Source organism: Daldinia caldariorum, assembly GCF_022478825.1.
Source record: "Daldinia caldariorum strain CBS 122874 unplaced genomic scaffold F4812scaffold_14, whole genome shotgun sequence".
NCBI classification, from domain to species: domain Eukaryota; kingdom Fungi; phylum Ascomycota; class Sordariomycetes; order Xylariales; family Hypoxylaceae; genus Daldinia; species Daldinia caldariorum.
The window spans coordinates 841337-863124 of record NW_025953050.1 but is presented as its reverse complement, the minus strand read 5'-3'; the positions used below and the strand labels follow the sequence as shown (position 1 = coordinate 863124).

Below are 21788 nucleotides of genomic sequence, written 5' to 3'. Positions count from 1 at the left end.
CCTGTGGCAGAAACAAGTTAGCCTAGATATTTGGGAGTATGAAATATATGGAAAACTGCTAGAGAAAGATTGGCTACTTCTGTCATAACACCTAAACAAGATCTTTCCCCTGGCGTTTGTTTTACTTTGAACGGCAATAAACAGTATTTAGTAAACAAATTTGAAATGTAGCTCGTTATAATGCTCGCGCTCGTCATCCGTCAACTGCGCACGGATTCTATCCCGCCTTTTATTTCCCAGGATCAAGAGTATAAATACGACCCATGTCAGCACGAAACCCAGGATCGTGAAGGCGAGTCCCGTGGCAACACCAGTGGGATATTGCGGGTGCTCGGTAGTGATGAAGGCATTTGAGCTGATGAAATTAGCGCAATTACCAAACCCTACCATCCAAGCCATACCGACGGCGAGGTACTTGCGACCACGCAGGTTGGCACTGAGCCATCCCGTTAAGATGGACATCTGCGGATAGGTACCCGCTGTCATAAAACAGAGCGCGACGTATCGCACTATAGCGTTTGGGGGATAAGCTGCTATAATACTCCATCCAACAATCTGTAAGCTAATAGAGAAGAGAAGAAAGGGCGCGCGGAAATTGAGACGAGAAGCAAGCCAAGTGATAATGAAGGTGGACACGATTCCAGCCGCCCAGATAGGCATCAGCATCAGTTGAGCAGTAGTTGCCATCCAATCCATTTCAGTGAGTATTGTCGGCAAGAAAGACGCTATCGACGAGGCCGTGACATCAACGCAAAAGAAACACAGAGTCAGGAGATGGATTCTCCAATCGACAAGAACTTTCCAGACAGGGACGTTGTCCGCAGCCGAGCCTTCGGTTTCGAGACCGCGAGACGCCTCGAGGATATCAATCAGACGGTCCCGTTCCTGGGTTGACAAGAACCAAGATTGCGCTTCGCGAGGGAAGTTGGGACATAGCCAGAAAATAATAGCGGAGAGGACGCATGTCATCAGCCCTTCGATGATGAATATCCACCGCCAGCCCTCGTAACCTCCAACACCTTCCATTTTTTCAAGGGCATAAGCTAAGAGTCCCGAGAAAAGCGGACCTGCGAGAGCGAAGTTGAAGAACCAGGCGAACCTATTAGACGCCTCGCGCTTCGTGTAGTACAGCGATATCATGTAAGTCGCGCCAGCAGGAAGAGCAGCCTCGAAGACACCTAATAGGAAGCGGACGGCTAATAGTCCACCGTAGCTCGCTGTTAGGCCTTGACACATTCCAAGTACGCCTAACCCATAGTTAACACCAAGTAGAAGATAACAAGTAGACGAACCTGTGGTGGCAATAGCCGCTAACCTAAGAGAAACACCTGTCCACCGAGGAAAATACCAGGGCGTATCTTATTGAGGTTTAGAATTAAGTTCGCCGGAACCTCCGTTAATACGAAAGGAATATAGAAGATCCATAGGGCCGTATTGTATCCATAAGATGGCATGTCCAAGGCGTTCTCCAAACCGGTTGGTTGGTCAATGCCCAAACTCCGTGCGTTGGCGATGTTTGTCCGGTCTAGAAATAACAGCATGTATAAGGTCCCCATGATGGGTATGATTACTATATCTCTCTTCCATCGAATTTTACGGTCAAGTTTCTGTTCTTCTTCCGTAGTAAAGGCGCCAGATTCCCCGTTCGTCGAGCTGTCTCTCTTCTGTTCTATCTTCTGGACATCTTCCGTATCGGATATAGAAGTTATCGCCATGACGAAGAAGTACAGGTATATGGCGATAACGCCACGATGCTAACGAAGAATACGAGAATATAGCGGTTGAGTTTGTCACTTGTAGAAATTCGATAAAGATCTTAAGGTATTATGATTAATAATTATGAGGAGGTCTAGAAGCAAGAAAGAGGTAGACAACGATATATTATCATGCATCTCTGCTGCAGGTAGAAGACCGTCCGCAATTTAGTCTCGATCGGAAATGCAACCATCTGCGTAATACATACAGATTAGCAAGCTCGGCATTTTAATATGCGCCTAATAATATTTAATATTCCTAGGCGACCTGCGGTGGACGCGACTTAATTTCTTTTTCGACCTTTTTTCTTCGTGTACCTACCTATATATGCGCTTAGATAGGGAATAACCAGGCATTGGACGAATTGTTTCCTGCAAATCAGGGCGGCCAATGAAGACAACGTTTGAATCGGATCGTCATGGGTTATTCTGAAAGAGGAGGTTTCGCGGAACTTCAATATAGTTAGGATTATATAGGATTAATATACTATGCCCGATATATCGATAGTAGGTGTTTACTCCGTACGAATTAGTGTAGAGATTAGAAGTTTTGTCGCTTCGCACTTCGACAACCCCCTGAAGGGCTTGAGCTGGAAGCTGGAAATGGGGGGCACAGCACTTTAGCAGCCCTACCTAAAGCACCGAAAACGAGTCAGCTCGGTTTACTGTTAACTCCATTTCGGTAGGGGCACGGATTCGAAAGGCCACTCGTTAGAAATCGCTAACTCTAGATATAACCTTTCTCATACAAAATTCTACCAACGTCGCTTTCTATCTTTTCGGCATATATCAAAACGCTGTCGTGCCCAGTAGATTTTCCTTCTTCGGCTCGCAGGGATTCTAAGATTGCAGGGCAATTTTGTCACAAATTTTGAACTGAGTTGAGCGATCTGTGCCGCACTCGCGCATCTGTACCGGCTATCCAGGTCAATGGGTCGGTGATCGACTTGGTGCCGCCTTACTGCTTCGGATTACTCACCAAAGGTACTTCGATAGTTACCCAGTGCGTGGGATCTTTATTTCGTATTAGCCGAGATTTTTCGAGGCGCATTTTTATAGAATTTTTTGCAGCCTCATAATTATCTCCGTTGGCCACATGACTTCGTGAGATACGACATGTATAAGTCTGGAAAAACAAACCCCGAGTATTTGATTAATTCATAATGTGAAGATAATAATTACGTACACCCAATGGGACCTGAAGCTCCTAACCCATCGCCTCTCATTATTCTCCCAGCCTTGGATGGATCACCATCCTGTACGTGTAATAAGTCCTGCTGCTTTCGTACTAATTTATAGAAGCTATCGTCGGCCGTCTTGATATCCGCATCGAGGTCATGCAGCCATATCCAAGGCATGCGTCTATTCGCGTTTTCGACAATCTTGTGCATATCGCTTCCGGTAGTCGGTCCTCGCCATGTGTAAATCAGTCCTGCTTCGGCGCTCGTAAGGACAACTTTTTGCGCACGCGGCCGTCTGACCGCGTCGTAGACTCGGAAGGCTGTTTCGATTTCATCGGAGGTCTTGACAAGAGTGAGTAGGTGAGAGAGGACGGCAGCATCTTCCAACCCCTGGCCAGCGCCGGCGGCCTGATGAGGACTGGAAGCGTGCGCAACATCGCCCAACAAGCATACTCGTCCATTATAGAATGTGGTTGTCTGTGGGTGATGCCACATCGGCCATCTCAGAGGTATGGCGTAGTCTAGTAGCTTTAGTAGCCTATGGTCAAATCCTTCCAGATCTTCAAGCATCTCCTCTTTCGTGCAAGGCACAGCAGCGTCCCCGTCCATCCAGGGGTCAGGTTTCGAAATCATGAACCCGAAATTCTCTTCTTTGCCCTGCGAAATAGGATAGACCACCACAGCTTTTCCCATGGCCATGAAAAACTTCGCGTCGCCGGCGTGGGTCCCTAAGATCTCCTTCGCCTCTCGTATCGGTATTATTCCCCTATACATGTACATACCGTAAAACGTAGGTGGAATTTCTTCGGGTGCGATATTCCCCAAGACGGTCCGGCGCGTAATACCTTTAACACCATCGCAGCCCACAACCGCATCGGCTGTCTCTACCGTACCATCCTGAAATCTCATCAAGACCTTATTACCCACTTGCTCGACTGAGTACGCGCGCTTTCCAAACTTGACGATTCCTTTAGGGACCAAACTTTCCATAATATCCAACAGGTCGCGGCGGTGTGCACCACTTCGCGTGAAGTAAGGGGCGCCGATGAGACCGCGTTTCCACCCCCGCTTTTCGCCAAAACCTTCCTCGGCGTACAATACGTCAAAGATGCTGTGCTTGAAGTCTGGTTTCTCGTTTTGTGTCTTCACCTCCTCGTATCTCTCGCCAAACCTCGGATCAATCGCGTCCATGGCGTCCAGGGAGTTCGGGCCTAAACCGATACCGGCACCAACCGTGGAGAATTGGTCTGCGGCTTCGTAGATGGTGACTGGAACATCGCGCTTTACGAGGCCGATAGCAAGAGCTAAGCCGGCAATACCAGCGCCGATGATTGCAATGGTTGGGGAAGCCGAGTGCCGCAACTCCATTGTACACCGCTGATGCTTAATCGCGTCCTGGCAGGGTACCGGAAACCACTATGGTTATAATGGAGGGTTTATCAAGAGGTTGACAGTTCTGTATTTCAGTCTCGATCCGATGGGAAGATTGGTTATGTATACTGAATAGCGTTCCCTTGGGAATAAGAAAATAAATGCGTAGTATGATGCTTTTTCATAGGTCTAATTATAAGACATCGTCATCGTCCCAAGGAGATGCATTTTCGCTATTAGGATACTTTCGAATTCGGGACAACCTCAGCTTCGAGTATAAATAGCCATCTTTCCCTGACTGCAACGAAAATCAGAAATATACAGCTAGTTACACTACACTATCTAGCGCTAATGCCATAAATACGAAAGAGGAGTTTGCAGAAATAATATAATAAAACCCGGTTTCACTTCCGAAATACACATCAGCTTTTCACAGCCCACGCATGGAATCTGTGGAACACTGCACAAAAACATTCCGTACAGTGGTTTGATAGTTGCCGCTAACGGGAGTCAAGTTCCGAACATACACGGTCATAGAAAAGCCACGGGAGGTGGTGGTAATACAATTGTCTCGATGGGTGAGATTAACACGATGATATACTAATTATGCGAAGTATTCGCCCGGCCCGGCCCGTCTTTCTTTTTATGAAGAAGAGTGAGATGCCAATGACTTTGATGCCTGTTCCGTCCACTTGTCACAAAAATAAGAAGAAAAGGGAAAAAGAAAAATTCGGACATTTGGAGACTAATGTCATGCATCCCATCGTTGTCATACTTTGCCTTATAATGGCTTCTATTATGTATAACATCTGTTATTATTCAAGCGCCTGTGGGGGAAACCTACATCATTATACCTATGAGCTAAAGTTATTACCCTAGCTGCTAGGTACCTAAGTTGCCTAGATTCTAAGAGATAGAGCTGTCGTTAGCGTTATAACTCAAGGCTATTAAGACGATTATAATGGGCCTTTTTACGGTGGGCCATATGCCCCAAACCGCCAAACCGCCAAAAAGTATATGACATAATCTAAGATTGGATGACATAATCATAAAATAGGTAAATTTTTATTAAACCCCTGTTAAGCTTCCGTTAAGCCCCCGTTTAACTGCCGTTTAATTTTTTATTTTAAAAATTTTATTTTTTTTCTATTTTTCTATAAGAAATAAAAAAATAAAAAAATTTAAACGGAGGTTAAACGGGGGCTTAACGGATGTTTAACAAAAGCCTTGTGATTATGCCATTAAATTCTTGGCGGATCTGATTATGTCATTCAATTTTGGGCGGTTTGGCGGTTTGATGGCATATGGTCCGCCGTCCTTTTTTAACAGCAGTTCAGGCACATAGGCAGATTGCGTTAGCGAAAACATGCCTCACACATACTCCTTCACTCACGCCCTTAAGTAAAATAGAATAAGGCTGCTAGGATTTGGATTGGCATTAGGTAGGAGGTACTTAGTTACCCATTAAAAATTGAAGTAACCTTGTTTTTAGGTAGTTTGGAAATATTCCGCCAGTTACGAGGAGAATAGAATCGTAGAATCCAGGGGTCCAGTATTTTTTGTGCACGGCTCATCACTAAAAGTAACACCTTGGGCCTTTTTTATTTTCCCCGACGGCTTAATGCATTTGCTTTTCCACCTCCGTACAAACCGATATTACCGCTTATAGTGTATCCGTGCACATGTATACGACCGGCGTATATGGGTATGAGAGTCAGTGTGTCTTTTTGATGCTTACGCTCATTATTCCCTAGGCCTAATAGAGAGATATATTATGAAGGAGATGGTATGATAAATCTCCAAAGTACGGGACGACTATATTACCGGTGAAACTTATTCTTGGAGTATCACTTTTTTTTCAGACCTATACGTTCTCAGTTTTATAGTCTCCGATTTGCGGCTAGTAGCAGTAAGGTCCAACTATCCTGGTTATTTTCAATATAGCAAAAGTATATGCGCCACGCCTGCTATCCCTCAAGGCGCCGGTTTTACATTGCTAATAGGTCGTTAGAAGCTCTCCGGTCAAGGAGAATTTCTGAAATCTTGGTACGAAAGAGCGATCTCCTTTTTATGAGATCAGGTGTAAATGTTAGGGGCAACTACAGCTAAGCTTGGAAGCCATTTTGGCGCCTACGTTCCCTGTAAGTGCACACAACATCCAGCTCCATTGGCTCCCTTCCGGGGCGTCTCCGAAGTTCGATGGAAATCTTCGAACTGGTAGACAGATTGGGCTAAACTCGAAATTATATCACACCGGGCTTACTGTGGCTGCCAAATGGTCAGCTAGGTGGTTTATCGAGCTTTTAGATCTGCAGACACGGGCATCTACTTAGCATCTTTCTAGCCCGCTTGTCTCCGGCGCTATTGTAACCGCTTATTTCTTAGGACAGCCTTGTCGAAACCCCCTGCCTCGTTTGGCTTGATATTTCTGCTCTCTTCACCAACCACTAGCAAATGTCTCACATTGAACCTAGTGGGTCCTCTACGGAGACAGGCGGCCCTGGCCAAGGGGCCTCGCCATCCGCTCCGGCCCCGGAGAAGCCGACGGCACAGCGTAAGACTGTTAAGCGCGAACGCGTCGCTTTAGCTTGTCAAAGGTGAGTCAGCATCATAAACGCTTTGAACACGTCTTCGATCGCTAATTAGCCCCTGAACAGGTGTAAAACCAGAAAGCAGAAGGTAAGAGCAAACCTATACGACACGGCTTCGTATTCTAACACTATCGCATTGTAGTGTGATGGACAGCGACCGGCTTGTGCTTCTTGCGCTCGGTTGTCCTTAAAATGCGGTATGCCATTATCCCCTAACGCCTACCTAGAACCTAAGGGATCCGCCTTCTAATTCGGTGTTAAGTTTACATTGTACCTCTTGTCCCAGCGGCGGGCGAAAAGAAAGTTTATATCAAAGCTCTCGAGAACCGAATTACCGAGTTAGAAGCATATCTTACTTCAATCGGCCATCGTAACGTCAACAATGATAACCTAGGACGTTTAGGGCTATCGACATCGTCATTTCAAAATGTAGCGGTTCTACCAAACGGTCAGCTTAACCAAACAGCGATACCGGTCGCTGAACAAACCCCTCGAGATGACGGGGACGACTCGAATGACATTCTGCTTGCTGTGAGGGACCTATCACTTTCGGCATCAGGCCACTATGTTGGGGCGTCTTCAAACATTAGTATAGGTCGGGTGCTCAGTTCGTTTGTCCATAGCCAGAAATCATCGGTGTCGGGTACCCACGAAGAACTAGCAATCCAAGGCGAAAACGACCCTGCACCGAAATCGATATACTCGACAGTCGCGGGCGATGTAATTGGAGTTCCCTTCTTAACCGACCAAGTTGCAGCACGACTACTTCATGGTTACTTCCGACATATAGCCACGAGATACCCCGTATTGCATTCGACCCAAGTAGTAAGCCTTCACAATAATAGGGATAACCTAACAGACGAATATGAGCAAACCATCCTTCATCTTATATATGCGGTTAGTGGGAGATGGCTAGAGTCGGCCGGCGAAATGGGACATTTTTTTAGCGACCACCATTATGAACTTGCTTTTGATGAGTTGGAATCGATGCTTCGTCTTCGCGACTCTCGGACGGTCAATTACTTATTACTCATGGCATTATATTGCACAAGAGCGCCTCGGGATCCTGGGGCTTGGACATATGTAGGAGCTGCTATTCGATTATGTATAGAAATGGGGTTGCATCGACGGCAACGAAGACAGCAACCCAGCGTTGAAGGCGAAATGGATAAGCGACGATTTTGGACAGCCTATTTTCTCGATCGAGATATTTCCATCGCCGTTGGACGACCGCCTAGCATTTCGGACCGAGATATTGACGTAGAACTGCCCCTGGATATTAATGAAGATACCCTTGACGACGAGGTTGTTCAACAGGCCGCAACGCGCGTTAGCAATATTCCTGTTAACCCCCCTAATACACTAACATCCTTTATCCATCGGACGAGACTTAAACAGATCGAGTCCGAAATTCAACATGACGTTTACCGAGTTGATCGACCAAACGACGTTTCCGACGCTACTATAAGTGCTTTCTTAGATAGGTTAAATGCGTGGAAAGAAGTGGTCCCTTATGACACGGCGCACTACGTGCATCGACAAGAGGATGCGTACGAAGGCGTCGAATTATACACGATTCATTATTACCGCTGCGTTCGCTTTCTGTTATATCCCCAGCTTGCCAAAATCCCGGTGAATATGCACTACTTACAGATGTGCGCCGATTCTTGTATAGGAATTATTACCGATTATCGACGGTTGCATCACACCTTTCCGATAGGATTCTCGGCCTTGTCTATACAATCCGTCTTCTTAGCAGGTAAGCAAAGCAAAACATGCATGCTTCGTCTACGACCGTGCGCAGATCGGGAATTGGTACTGACAACGCGCGCCACTCAGGCTTAACCCTGATCTACTGCGCATGGCTGGCCCCTCCTACCTTTATATCCGTCGACGGCCCGCTAACCGACTGCCAAATCCTCCTATACATCGTCACGGAGCGCTACCCGTCGGCGAGGAAATACCGCGACGTCTTCGAGCGCATCAAATCGGCCATCATGGACATCATCGCCCAAGGCAAGCACGAGCCGCGAAACCCCGTCCACCTAGATCCGAACGTCCAGAAGGGATTTGCGAATTTCGAGGGCCAGTGGTCCCCGGGAATAGGCGCGGACTTCTCTTATATGGTCAACACCATGACCGGCAACACGGCGGCGGCGGCGGAACCGTCGTTCAACTTTGGTATGAATCCGAGCGTCAACGCGTTGGTCGGACACGTAGAGCAGCCCGCGTCGAATTTGGGCCAATATGGGACGGTCTGGTCCGGCATGCCGCAGCCCATGCCTCCCGAGCATAATAATATGAACTCGCTCGGCGGGCTTTACCAGTAATATGTAGCAAAATTTTGGCTCCCTTCCTAAATTATTAAATCGGACTGGTAGAAGATATAGTTGCGCTAATTATACTATCATCATCAGCAGTATATTTTTGCTTTTTATCGTGCCGAAAGGACGGCGACTTAAAGAGCTAAGCCACAAGGGAGAGAAAAGCTTTTCCATGATGTTATGTCATCTAACGAAAACGAGGTTATACATAAATGTCTTACCCTGAGAATTAATTCTTTTCAAAAATCATTCCCGGGGGCTTCATAGACGCATACCTAATATATATCTTCTCCAGCCCGTCATATGTAAATTCGGTAGACATCCGAGAAGCCCACTCTAGGGTGGGCACGAGATACCGATACCTGCATATACCGTACATAAAACACTCACTACACTACGCCACTGCGTAAACGATCTCAAAAGAAATATGGTCAATGGCGTTCTGAAATGGAGAGAACAAGTCCAGTAGATAAGTCGCTAAAGCCCCAGTCACACTAGCAAATCGTCCCGGACTTCTTTGTGGTCCGCATCGGATGAGGGCTTCCGATGATGATACCCTGCGCCAACCAGCACCACCACCACATCATACCGCCTCTGCAACATCGCTGGGACTCGATTATATTTATGCTTATCTAGGTACCTAGGTAGGTATGCTAGGAACGTGCCAGGCAGGGAATCATTAGGATAACGTATTAGCAAATCTATCCAGGTGCCTAATCCACATTCCGTACTTCCCGACTTTGGTCCGGCCACTGTGGGTATATATTTGTAGTATCCCTAACATATCGTGACTTTATGAATAACCCGGCCTCATATCGTCAAATCATCCGCAAAGTGTTTCATTCTCCTAACTCGATATATTTTTCTAGGTACAAATCGAGGTGGTTAGCCGCATTCATATCTCTGACAAGAAATGCCTCTCGGCCAGTCAAGCGGGGTGGGAAAAGAAAGGAGGGGTTAAATCTGGCGTTTGCTTCTTCTGTATTCTATATGGGTGTTGTTGCACAACATTATATGATGAACTTTAAGGGGGGAACTAGTAGATAGGTTAGGCTGCTTTATACTTATTCGTATTCTACTGTGAATAAATTTCGATGAAATTTCCTTCGGCTCTAGAAGTTATCTCTTTACCAAGGCTTCCTAAGTCATTTCACAAAGCTTACACTTTGTAATAATGGACACGATTGTTCATATGTCCCAAAACTCTCACGTATGTAAGTCATAGGTGGCAGATGCACCCAATGAGCGTTGTATACTATAAATTATATGAGATACCTAGGTATTTAATGCGCATATGGTGAGTCCCTTGGTGGACAGGTAAACCCAAATGCCGAACAGGTACTTCTTATATGAGGTGGTTTGCGTCCACCACTGCAAACGGTCACCTTAGTTACTTCTTCCATTTTACCATGCAATTCATTCAAGTATCATCCGCTCCAAGACATTCATAAATTTCCCTTAGCTTATTTCCCTATGAATCCTTTGTATTCCTCCTTAGGGATCGGACGATAATCACCAACAATCTCTACTTTCGCCTCCCGCCCCACGGCTTTGGCGAAGTCCGCCAAAAACATCCACCGGGCCTTCTTCACCCAGCCCTTCTCCAGGAACTTGTTGGCGGGTTTGGGGAAGAAGTCGATGACGTTCAGGAGGAACTGGTCGTGAGCGGGGACAACAAAAATGTTGTCGTGCGCGTCGAACTCCTGCAGCCCCTTGATCGTCGCTCGGGTCTGCACCACGTCTGCGTGGGCCGGGCTGTCTGCCGCGAGGTAGATCGGCTCTTCTTTGCCGTCGCGGAGCACCTTGTGGAATAGCTCGCCGGGACAGGTTTGGGGGGCTGCGGGATCGAACGGGTGCGGCGAGATGGAGTCCGGCAGGGGGTGCCAGTGGCTAGGCCGCAGCTGGCCGTCGTAGTGTACCCCGTCTCCGCCCATCAGGATGAAGCTGTCCGGGTTGCTGGTTACCCGCGCGAAGCCGCAGATGTGGCCGATGCAATGCCCCGGGGTGTCGAGGAAGTACAGCGAGCCATCTCCGAAATAATCGATGGCCGAAAACTTCCCGATCTTCAGGTTGGACTTGGAAAAGTCGAGTTCTTTCACCTCGCGGCCCGTGTAGTCGGACTCGAGGATGTATGGGTTATCTGGGTTGGCGGGATATCCCGGGAAGGCAGCCTTGGAAGTTCCCGGACCAACGATCAGCGCGGTGCTCGGCTCGAAAGTGGATGGGTTTCCGGTGTGGTCGAAGTGCGAGTGGGACCAAACCACCGCTTCGATGTTCTTGGTGTCGACGCCCTGCTCGTCTAGTATTTCGCGGACACCCTTCGGCACGGTTATGGTCACTCCCATGGAGTTGTACAGGTCTTGCGTTTTCTGAGGCAGGTTCCAGAGGTCCTTTCGGATGCCGAGATCGAACACAAGGGTCCGTTTGGAAACAGGATGCTGGATCAAGAAAGCATAACAGGGTGCCGCGATATAGTCATGGCCCTCGACCTTGGGCTCGACGAAGTTACTAAGACTGAGACCAAGGATTGTGCCGGTGGTATTCAAGATAGAGACGTCGACGGTAGATGTCGAAGCGGGAATATTGAGTTCCGGAACCTTGGCCATGGTTGATATATTGTCGATATGTTGTTTGATATAAGTGGTGTATAAGTGGTGGGTTGTCAATGTCAATGCCCTCACTTCGGTGTTTAGCCAACAAAGCCTGATGACTTCTCTATATCCTTCGCTTTATTTCACACAAGAGCTAAGTCAGTCAGTCAGTTTGTCTTCAATATCTTCCATGATCTTGCGTCGCAGCTGGCGTTGTTTATTTTCATTTATAAGCCATTGTCTTAAACTCATTATTAATCTACCAACAGTACCGTACCTCGGGCACTTGTAGTAGTAACAATTGTATGTGGAGCGAGAGCGGGGTGGGAATTAATCTTCCCGAACGGTTCATAAGGTTAGCAATCCTGTCAAAAGCAGCCGAATGGGGTTAGGATTCTGCATATTCACACATTTACCTGTATTGACGCATATCATATCATATCATATAGCTCATACCTGAATGAGCCAGTATACCTCTGACCTATCAGAGCGGCGTCCTTATCCAACAGTCATGCTTTCGATTTGATTTCAAACCTTGAAGTTATTTTGCAGATTATTAATGTGGTATTTTAGAAATGAAATCTGAAAAGCCTACGAGATTAGTGATGAGGGGCTACGTTAGTTAGTAACGCGATGCCATAGATATTTCAGGAGTTGCACTTCATGATTTACTGATCGAGGAACATTGGTTCTAAAGGAATCCAGCCCTGTAAATACTCCTTGACCCTTGGAAAACTCCGTTATTCAATCCGATTATCAAGGATTATCTATCTCAGCAGGATAATCTCGTCTCTATCCCTTTTTGAAAATGTGCCGGAAGTATAGCAGTTTCATCTTATCCACCGTTACCAATTAGTTCGTGATATCGTAAAAAGGGGACAACATTCATCGGCTCCTTTTTACCCCCTCTTTAACCCGCTGTATACCTAGGTATTTGCTTCATACAATGAATCTATTCATTTATTAGGAAAACACATAGACGCCAAGTATACGGTAAATGCATCAATCGAAATCCACCTCGCGCCAAGTTTTATTTTAAAAAGTACCCGAAGCTTTAGTCCAGTTGTTCGAAGCAGCCCACATCATCTCACGTACCCTTCACTTCTATTCTTGTCTCCGTTGCGATCTGATCTTTAGAGGCATGGCACCTCTCAGGCTGGACTGCCATTCACTTCCAAGAAAACGCCACGCGCGCGGCATCGCGTCATTGTATAGTCCATGCGGCATGCGAAGGTGGATTGTCTCGCCTTTCGGGGTATATATCGGATGCTTGATAGTCCCTTGAACTCGGCGCCGGGGAAACAATGTGCGCCTTTCGATTGGTTACGGAAGACATTCATTCTCTTGAGACTTCCCACCACGGTTCTTAGCAATGATAACATGTGTAGAGTCTTTAGCTAATTAGTGGTTTGCTAATTTGGATTGTCTTCTCATAGCTGAAGTATATGTCAATCATCTTATCCGTGAAGGATTCGGCCATCGCGTGGAGGAGCACGACAGGCGTGGCCTCGGTCACTCCGTAAACTAGAACGACATCGCGGATGAAACCTTCGATGAAGTTGGCAAGAGATTGACAGTCACGGTTCTTGTACGTAACCATAGTGCACTTCAAGGGTACAGGGTCCCAACAAAGGGAACATACTTGATAATGGAGCACACCGCGTCCTCTAGCTCTGTAAAATAGGAGACTTACATTCTCAATCAGAAGGGGCCAGTAGGTTTCGGACGTCGAACAGACACTCATTATGTCGATTTCCCAAATAAAATTAGCGAACTATTGTATAGCGCATGTCAAGGGCCGATAGAGGCAGGCACGTGATTCCCTCAGTGACGAATATCTTGTAACAGGCGCTCATGTTCCTATAAGTGCTTGTGAAGATGTTACGTTATTGCCTTTTCGTCTCCGGGCCAAAATTTGTGTCCTAATAGAGCCTTAAAAATTCTATATTAGACGAAGGACAGTATTGACGACTAGGTAAACTTCCACAGTAGCATTGGTCAAGATATTTAGGTAGCGATCATCCTCTAAGAACTGTTAAATAGCAATTTGATCTTCCGCGAATGAAGCTGGACAGATGTTTCCTTACTATACCCCTCGATAATCGAATGACTGCATTGGTTTTGATCTCTACCTAACCCAAGTGACATGGTGAACTATATACAGTTCCCTTGAGTACCTAAGACTAGGAAGGTAAAGTACCTACCTGCTATGCATGTAATTTTGTCTGTCTAAATTCCAATATATAGTGCTCAAACTTATCCACCACACGGTGTCATACTTAAACTATGGTTGATTAAAATGCTCGGCAATAGCCAACCTGTTCTCCGATCTCCCGACACTGGTTTTTACATCTTTGAAAGCTTCTGCGATAATCGTCGTCTGAAACGTCTTGAAATTTCGGACTGATACGCGGTTATTGAATAACTCATCGATCTCCTCCAATGTTCGACCTTTGGTTTCGGGGACGCAAAGGTAGAAGAACACCAAACAACACAGGTTCGAGCCAGCCCATATATAAGCGTATTTAGCACCCTAATGACTTATGTTAGCCATATACACCCATATAAAGTCAATACAGCAACCAGACTCACGGATCTACTTACCCAATTGAGGTCCTCGGGGTTGATGAAATACGGCGAGCAGAACCCCGTGAGCCAAGCGAGGAAATAACCTAGACTGATAGCTGATCCTACAGACCAAGATCTTAATCTGGTGCTCACCATCTCCGTAGCAGTAGGGTACGTCGCGTCTCCGACGAAAGCATTATACGAAAATTGATACAGCGCGATAAAAGCAATAACGCAGTTTCGAGCCGAAAGTGTTCCGTAGGCGACGGTTGCGGAGACCGCCATTCCCAGCATCGCACATCCCTGAGCCACAGCGCCGGTCATCAAGACAGTTCGTCTCCCCATGACGTGACGCATCAGGTACATGCCAAAATTGACCCCGATGAACCCCAGGCAAGTGTTTACAACTGAGAACTTGAAGGCGTCGTCTACTGACAACCCGGCAACAATCATGAAGTAAGTTGAGTAGCTGATCATAAACCACGAACCAGCTCCTGTCTGCGTCGCAATGATACCGTAGCAGAGAAGTGTGCGTCTCAGCTCAGTACCTATAGGAACAATTGTCAGTTTCTTTGCTTATAAATATGGAATAAGAATAATTCGATTACCCTTGAACATATCTAGTGGCCCAATTGTTCTGGCTGCTTGTTTTTCTTCCTCGATACCTTTCACCATCTCAACCCATTCGAGTTCAAACGCCTCAGAAGATAAGGACTCGCCCCTAAGCGTCTTTAACGACCGTCTTGCAGCTTCCGTCTTGCCTTTGTATAATAAATATCGAGGTGATTCAGGTACGAGAAAGAGACCTAAGGCTAGGAAGGCAGGTACGATGAAAAGGGTGCCCAGCGGGATCTGGTAAGATGCTTTATCTAAACGGCTTTTAGTAGCGTTCGTTACCGCTGCACCTATTATACTCCCAATATTAACCCATTCTGAGAAGAGCGCAACCATAACGGCCCGAAGGTGTGCCGGAGCTGCTTCGGCGGTCTGTCACACGTTAACATACTGAGAATATTCGAGTATCACCATTTTTCTATATCCCTATACGGGATACGGGCAATATAATATGGAATTGATGTGGTGTAATGCTAGAAGGAGCTACTACATACTATCAACCTGTTAATTACCTATCTTAGAAAAAAAGGGGGTGGGGACGAAAACGTGAAAGCTAACGCTTTCGTGGATGATATACTTGCACATACCGTAAATATTTGAAAAAGTTACCAAAAAACCATTAGCAAGACCAAGAATAAGTCTACCAATGTAAACCGCTACTTTATTCGTCGTCGATATCTGAATAATGCATGCAATCGCGTTTAGAACGCATGCGAGCCACAGCGCAACTTTTCGACCGAAGAAATGGGCGAACGCTCCAGCAACAAGAGAGGATATAAAGGCACCTAGAGTTAAGAGCGACCCGATAAGTCTTTGGAAAGTTCCCTCAATCGCGTACCCGGCTGGCTGGCTGGGATCCTTATATCCAAATACTTCCAAGAAGCCAGGCATCGCCTGGAGGGATCCAATCGCTGCCGAGTCTAGACCGTACTGCATGTTGGCTATCGCCACGGTAGCGCATATAATTAAACATTTTCGATTCGCCCAGAGGGACGTCTCTGGCATCATGGGAACGGTGGTCATGATTTTACTGATCCTGGAGATAAGGTAGAGAGGGTAAAGACATATCTACAGCACGGAAAACGAAAAAGGGAGAGCGACTTAAAGAGGATATATATTACCGCTTTGTAGGTAGTTTGAGAAACCCGACATGGCTTATCATCTCGGGTCTGATAGCTACCCAAACTTTGTATAACATCTTTCCTACCTCCCCAACATATACCACGTGTGGGGTGGATGTATATCCGGGGCGGAAAACGACACGATCTTCGGATATGCTCTGTTGCTGACCACGCGCTTTCCAAATTAGTTCTCCCCGCATTTCGGTACTTGACATCTTGTTGTTTGACGACCCTTCTAGGCTAGGATATCTTCGTCCCTGGTTACAATGTCGTGTCCAATACCTAGTACTTATTGACCTCGGGAATACTAACCGGGGACAAATCCAATAGTTTCAAATAGATAGAATTGTCAGGAGTTTGAAGGCAACTCGCGGAAGGTACCTAGGTACTCCAAATTGTGATGAAGTCGGGCGGAGACACGGGAGACCAAGAGTAATGTAATCCGTAAGTTGAATAATTTCTGGTGAGACGACAACTTGGTTTATATATTTTCTATCCCCCTGAGACATTCCTAGGTACCTAGACTGTGCCGCTTTGATAAAGGGGTACGTACCTAGCCTAGTTGATGGTTCTATACTCTATCCGGTTAATGATATGAACATAAATTAAGACTCTTACACTATGGTAAGAGGATTTCATTTACCCGTGTCTTGGAAGACTTTATCCAGGTCCTTATGAAAACACAAGCGCGACGTGTTGAGGTTAGAATTTGGGGCATGAGATAAATGATCGCTAAGTTCCTCCCACTGCGTAATTCATAAAAGGTGAGATTACATAATGTAGTCCCTAGATGCATTTTGCATAGGACTTTTTGGCCCCGCCACATGTCGACACATTGCAATTGACAAGGGTACAAAAAGACAAACGACAGAAAAAAAAAGTCGAAATGCCGAGCCAAGTACTTCGTAACAAAATATTAAAGTTAAACAAAGTCCAGTTCGCATGTCACAACCGACGTAATTGATGCGCAAAACCACATAACTTTGGCTAGCCGTGCCTATCCGGCATATAACCTTGATTTATTTATCGTTCATTTTATAAAAAATAATAGTTACTCTTCTCTTTCAGCTTTGATTGATTCAATTGGATCGATCTTCCTTTTTGTTTCCCCCTTTAAACTCTTTCTTCCCTGGAGCCCAAGACAAGTCTACCTAACCTAACCTAGGTACCCAAGGTAGAGTTACATACCTCCTATGCAAGTATATATGCGACGATGAAGCTCTCCATCCTCTCCGTGGGCCTCCTGGCCCTGCTCACGCCGTTGACGTCGGCCTGGACGAAAGAAGACCGCGAGATCTTCCGCCTGCGCGACGAGCTCGCCCAGCACGAGGGCGCCAACGTCACCTTCTACGACTTCCTCGGCGTCTCGCCGCGCGCCACCCAGGACGAGATCAACAAGGCCTACCGCAAGAAGTCCCGCGCCCTGCACCCGGACAAGGTCAAGCAACAGCTCGCCGCCGAGCGCGCCAAGGAGGCCAAGGCCAAAGCCAAAGGCAAGGGAAAAGGGAAGAAGTCCGGCGTCCACCTCACGAAGCAGCCTACCCCGTCCGAAATCAAGGCCGCCATCAAGGCCGCCGGCGACCGCCAGGCCCGCTTGTCTATCATCGCGAATATCCTCCGAGGCTCTGGTCGCGCTCGCTACGACCACTTCATGGCGAACGGGTTCCCCGTGTGGAAGGGGACAGAATACTACTACAGCCGCTACCGGCCGGGCTTGGGCACCGTGTTATTCGGCTGTCTGCTCGTGGGCGGTGGTGGTTTCCACTACCTAGCTCTGTACATGAGTTGGAAACGACAGCGCGAGTTCGTCGAGCGGTATATCAAGTTCGCCCGACAGGCCGCGTGGGGCGATAACCTCAACATCCCGGGTGTCGACACGCCGGGCACCGCTACTCCTCCCCCTCAAGCACCCCCCGCCGGCGACGACCAGCAGCAGCCCCCGATGCCGATGAACCGCAAGCAGCGACGGCTGCAAGAGCGTGACGCACGCAAGGAATCGGCCAAGGAGGGCAGACGCCAGCCACGTAGTCGAGGACGCCCCGGACAAGCAAGCGGAAGCGCAACACCCGTGCCTCAATCCCAGGGAGGCGGCGGCCCCTCGGGCCCGAAGAAGCGCGTTGTGGCTGAGAACGGTAAAGTGCTCGTTGTCGACTCTCTCGGGGACGTGTATCTCGAGCAGGAAGATGCCGACGGCAATGTAGAGGAATTCCTTCTCGACGTAAGTTCAACCACCTCATATCCACCACTCTATCTATCTATCTTATAGACCCCATTACCTAACTAACACTCACCAACCCTCACAGCCCAACGAGCTCCCCCAACCCACGATCAAGGACACCGCGCTCGTCAAGCTTCCGATATGGGCGTACACCGCGACTCTCGGGCGCGTCTTCGGCACGCGCGCCTCCTCCAGCAACGACCAGCTCTCTGAGGACGAAAACAACAACGCCGCCGCCGACGATCTCGCAGATGATTCCTCCTCGTCCGACCAGCCGGCGCAGCGCACCCCCTCGACCGATTCCGCCGAGGACTTCGAGCTCCTGGGCACCAGTGTCGAGGACCTGCCCAGCAAGCCCAAGGCCACGGGGAGCCAAGCGGCGCAGAGAAGCAGCAGCAAGGCTAAGAAGAGGAACAAGAAGCGTTAGGTACGAGGCTTGCGGGAATCTGACGGGAGTCCGGCGGAGCGGGAGATGGGAGGGGGTCGTGATGAGCCTTGGCTGCTTTTACGCGTATGACAGATAGAGAAGGAAAAGAAAGGGGCGTGCATGGAAACGTGTCTCGTCCTCATGCCTAGTTTCTCTCTTTGATGCATACAGAGAATCTATATAGCGGATCATAAAAAAAAAGTGAACACATTCGGTTTAAAGAGGATCTAAATGTTCCAACCCAGTTGATATGTACCTAGCAGCGGCCGTCCCGTTCCCGCCACTCAGAACGAGCAAATAACCCACCCGGCCCTTAATAATTCTACGCAAGTATCATGCCATATATCCACCGAGTAATCTAGACAGGGCAAAAAGGAAGGTGAAATTTCCCCCATTTTTATTATTCTCATTTATCCTGAGGCTGTATACTAGTTGACATCGAAGAGTAACTCGACTGGTAATCTCGAGAAAATAAACAAGGGATGGGGTATGTGGGACGCCGGGTTTACCATGTCCATGTACTCCAAGAGCACAATAAAAACAAAGAAGGGGGTCTACGAGAGTGGGAAAGAAAGGGGATAGGGGTGTATAGGACGGAGGCTGATATTGGACGTGTGTGCTCTTATGAGGTATATGTTTGGGATGGGATACACACATACCTTGAATAGTATGGAAGTTGAGCTTTCCGAGTAACTCTGGAAGTCAAAGAATTTGTTAGCCATACACTATGTAAGGTGTGGGGACAGGAAAAAGAAGTATAAAAAAGCCTATGAAAAGGGGAGAGATATCCGCCAACTCCAACCCCACCACATGAAATTGACTTATGTGCAAGCCCAGTCTGGGTGCTCTCTACCCTCATTCTTCATCCTCTTGCATCTTTCCGTGAGTCCATAATAGTCCCTTGACCTCCCCGCACGATATCCACCACTGACTGCTCTCTGTATTGTACCTGCTGCTTGCCTAATCAAAGTAAACTAAACTAAACTGTGCTATGCTAATTTGATGAAGGATAGGTGTATACACTTGAGGCTTGCACTATAGACGCATTCATCCCATCTGTTGGAAAAGTCCGTATTGGTTCTCCATAGTTTGTTGTTTTCTCATCCACTCGTTATCGTAGACGGGATCCGTCGCTGGACGGTAATTAGGACCACCAACCGCGGTTCCAAAATGACTGTAGACGTCTTTGGGTCTCTCCATGGCCTCCTCGTACTTCTCTCTCTCCGATTCTTCATATTCACGTCGAGCCAAGGCCTCGTACCCGGACATCATGTAGGGCTCCACGTCGTACGTAGCAACCCACTGTCCAGATCCAGTCTGAATTGGCGTCAGAGGTGTACCGTCCATAGACATCACTGTGTTCTGTTGCTCCTCTTCTGCCAACTTCCTCTCATAGCGCAGTTGAGCTAGACGTTGTTCTTGCTCGATCGTTGTGGTATTCCAGGAGGCGGATGGGTTCTCACGGGCATTAACAGAAGGACAGATTCGCCATAACTCGATCAGACGTAGTTTTTGGGTATCATCAGCCGACCAGAAGAGCTCCAACTGCGCAAGAGAAAGTGTGGTATGATCGACGCCATATGCGTTTAAAAAGGACTCGACAGAGAACTGCTGGATCTGTGGCGGCTCCGATGCCGGCCTCTGCTGTTCAGCTTGTGGCTCATTTTGGTGGGCGATATGCGCAGAGTGATGGTAATGTTGTGTAATAGAATATTTTATCTCCGGCTCTGGCTCTGGCGCCGGCGGCACTTCTCGGGGAACCTGGTTTGGTTGAGGTTGTAAGGTTAGGTTACGAGCGAACAGTGCAGCCAGGTCGTCGCTGTTTTGTATGTTTGGTTGAGAATAAGTCATTTTCTGTAAAATAGGGGGTTAGAGATAATATCCGAAACTTGAGGACGAAGAGTACCTATTCACCACGCCCAAGATAGATGTCAAGCTTGGTATATCGAAGCTGTCGTCTGTTGCAGAGTGCGAATGCAATAGCTGTCCAAAAAAAGATGAGGATTCTGTTCAGAGTACAGAGTGTAGAGAGGAAGATGGGAAAACGTTTGTAGTAAGTAAAGTAAGAACTGCGAAAGTTCTATCTTATATTGACTATGCTAAGTACTGAGTGGGGTGTGATAGATGTCCTTGGGGACACGAACAATGTTCAAAACAATCACTTCGGAGATGGACAATAAAGTTCCTTTTGTTTTTGTTTTGGAACCTTTGCTTCAAGGCTCGATGAATGGTGGGCAGGCGATCAGTTTCAATGAAACCTAGACCCCTGAAAGAGGTCTAATTCTGTACAAGAGTAAAAGGGGACAAGATTAATGACGGAAGCTGGAGCGGGTGGCGTCGCAATAGCTTACGACAGAAGATGAGCTTCGTTCCTGTGATAGCAGCGTCGCAGATGAGCGATACCAAGTTGGCAAAGAAGCGTTAGCTAACGAAATTGTTGCCAACTATAAGACAGATAAAAGTTACGAGTTGAGTTAGAAAGAGATGGTTAGTTTGATACCGGTACCTATTGCTGATTGATGTTGATGAAGAAAATGATGATGATGACAACGCATCGAAGATCCGAGGGGGAGGATAGAGGGGGGAGGGGGAGGGGTAACACCTTCCATATCTCAGGTACGTAGTACCTACCTACCTCCTATGTATCAGGTAGGTATGTGTATTGTACAATATAATACGTAAGTCGCAGTCACACCAAGGTGTTAAGCAATTTCTTTGGCTGGCCTTGAAGTTTAGCGGGCAGATAAACAAACGTGAGGGGTCATCTTAGTGGACTAAAGACCGCTAAGGTCGTGCCCATTGGCGCCCAAAGCTACCCAAAACTCCTCCAAAGCCCAATCGCCATCTACCACATGCGACGCACGCTGATATTAGGTACATTAGTCACATGCACGTCACGTAGATTCAAATTCAAAAGATCAGGTGAACGTACAAATATAAGGTACTTTAAAAAAATATGAAGTGATTTCGTCTTGACTTTGCAAATGACCTATACCTACTAACATGGTCAGACCGATGGCTCAGAGC

General features: G+C 47.3%; 8 protein-coding genes across 8 annotated transcripts; 2 read left to right on the top strand and 6 right to left on the bottom strand.

Annotated features, from left to right (window-relative positions):
- Positions 1 to 65: 65 nt before the first annotated feature.
- On the bottom strand, positions 66 to 1946 carry F4812DRAFT_113688 (MFS general substrate transporter). Its single transcript, XM_047929373.1, has 2 exons — positions 1316 to 1946; positions 66 to 1247 (listed from the first exon to the last, which is right to left on the bottom strand). The coding sequence occupies exons 1-2, from the start codon at positions 1713 to 1715 to the stop codon at positions 148 to 150; spliced, it is 1500 nt and encodes a 499-aa protein (XP_047788138.1). The 5' UTR covers positions 1716 to 1946; the 3' UTR covers positions 66 to 147.
- A 648-nt stretch (positions 1947 to 2594) lies between these two features.
- On the bottom strand, positions 2595 to 4303 carry F4812DRAFT_461511 (FAD/NAD(P)-binding domain-containing protein; the record flags this gene model as incomplete). The annotated part of the gene is made up of 3 exons (XM_047937880.1): positions 2595 to 2672; positions 2734 to 2768; positions 2941 to 4303. 3 exons carry the CDS (start codon positions 4301 to 4303, stop codon positions 2595 to 2597), a joined length of 1476 nt encoding a protein of 491 aa, XP_047788137.1.
- A 2457-nt stretch (positions 4304 to 6760) lies between these two features.
- F4812DRAFT_452245 (fungal-specific transcription factor domain-containing protein) lies at positions 6761 to 9227 on the top strand (the record flags this gene model as incomplete). Its single annotated transcript, XM_047936324.1, has 6 exons — positions 6761 to 6903; positions 6964 to 6985; positions 7040 to 7094; positions 7160 to 8222; positions 8286 to 8656; positions 8737 to 9227. 6 exons carry the CDS (start codon positions 6761 to 6763, stop codon positions 9225 to 9227), a joined length of 2145 nt encoding a protein of 714 aa, XP_047788136.1.
- A 1457-nt stretch (positions 9228 to 10684) lies between these two features.
- F4812DRAFT_461509 (beta-lactamase-like protein) lies at positions 10685 to 11827 on the bottom strand (the record flags this gene model as incomplete). Its single annotated transcript, XM_047937879.1, has 1 exon — positions 10685 to 11827. The coding sequence occupies one exon, from the start codon at positions 11825 to 11827 to the stop codon at positions 10685 to 10687; it is 1143 nt and encodes a 380-aa protein (XP_047788135.1).
- Positions 11828 to 12634: 807 nt separating this feature from the next.
- On the bottom strand, positions 12635 to 13745 carry F4812DRAFT_437675 (uncharacterized protein). Its single transcript, XM_047934939.1, has 2 exons — positions 13249 to 13745; positions 12635 to 13118 (listed from the first exon to the last, which is right to left on the bottom strand). The coding sequence occupies exons 1-2, from the start codon at positions 13554 to 13556 to the stop codon at positions 12917 to 12919; spliced, it is 510 nt and encodes a 169-aa protein (XP_047788134.1). The 5' UTR covers positions 13557 to 13745; the 3' UTR covers positions 12635 to 12916.
- Positions 13746 to 14096: 351 nt separating this feature from the next.
- On the bottom strand, positions 14097 to 16533 carry F4812DRAFT_466239 (general substrate transporter; the record flags this gene model as incomplete). The annotated part of the gene is made up of 4 exons (XM_047938534.1): positions 15583 to 16533; positions 14989 to 15354; positions 14417 to 14928; positions 14097 to 14345 (listed from the first exon to the last, which is right to left on the bottom strand). Exons 1-4 carry the CDS (start codon positions 16016 to 16018, stop codon positions 14097 to 14099), a joined length of 1563 nt encoding a protein of 520 aa, XP_047788133.1. The 5' UTR covers positions 16019 to 16533.
- Positions 16534 to 17195: 662 nt separating this feature from the next.
- F4812DRAFT_113288 (uncharacterized protein) lies at positions 17196 to 18928 on the top strand. The gene is made up of 2 exons (XM_047929371.1): positions 17196 to 18334; positions 18420 to 18928. The coding sequence occupies exons 1-2, from the start codon at positions 17330 to 17332 to the stop codon at positions 18759 to 18761; spliced, it is 1347 nt and encodes a 448-aa protein (XP_047788132.1). The 5' UTR covers positions 17196 to 17329; the 3' UTR covers positions 18762 to 18928.
- Positions 18929 to 19613: 685 nt separating this feature from the next.
- F4812DRAFT_113301 (uncharacterized protein) lies at positions 19614 to 21181 on the bottom strand. Its single transcript, XM_047929372.1, has 3 exons — positions 21113 to 21181; positions 20906 to 21044; positions 19614 to 20615 (listed from the first exon to the last, which is right to left on the bottom strand). The coding sequence occupies exon 3, from the start codon at positions 20610 to 20612 to the stop codon at positions 19809 to 19811; it is 804 nt and encodes a 267-aa protein (XP_047788131.1). The 5' UTR covers positions 20613 to 20615; positions 20906 to 21044; positions 21113 to 21181; the 3' UTR covers positions 19614 to 19808.
- Positions 21182 to 21788: the final 607 nt, after the last annotated feature.

Excerpts from the sequence above, each read along its gene's own strand:
- F4812DRAFT_113688 (XM_047929373.1), bottom strand. The coding sequence starts at position 1,715 with ATGGCGATAACTTCTATATCCGATACGGAAGATGTCCAGAAGATAGAA. Across the intron at positions 1,248-1,315 it reads TGGACAGGTGTTTCTCTTAG|GCGTACTTGGAATGTGTCAA; the intron begins GTTAGCGGCTAT and ends ACTATGGGTTAG.
- F4812DRAFT_437675 (XM_047934939.1), bottom strand. The coding sequence starts at position 13,556 with ATGAGTGTCTGTTCGACGTCCGAAACCTACTGGCCCCTTCTGATTGAG. Across the intron at positions 13,119-13,248 it reads ATGATTGACATATACTTCAG|ATTGTTTCCCCGGCGCCGAG; the intron begins CTATGAGAAGAC and ends CGAAAGGCGCAC.
- F4812DRAFT_113288 (XM_047929371.1), top strand. The coding sequence starts at position 17,330 with ATGAAGCTCTCCATCCTCTCCGTGGGCCTCCTGGCCCTGCTCACGCCG. Across the intron at positions 18,335-18,419 it reads TAGAGGAATTCCTTCTCGAC|CCCAACGAGCTCCCCCAACC; the intron begins GTAAGTTCAACC and ends CAACCCTCACAG.
- F4812DRAFT_113301 (XM_047929372.1), bottom strand. The coding sequence starts at position 20,612 with ATGACTTATTCTCAACCAAACATACAAAACAGCGACGACCTGGCTGCA.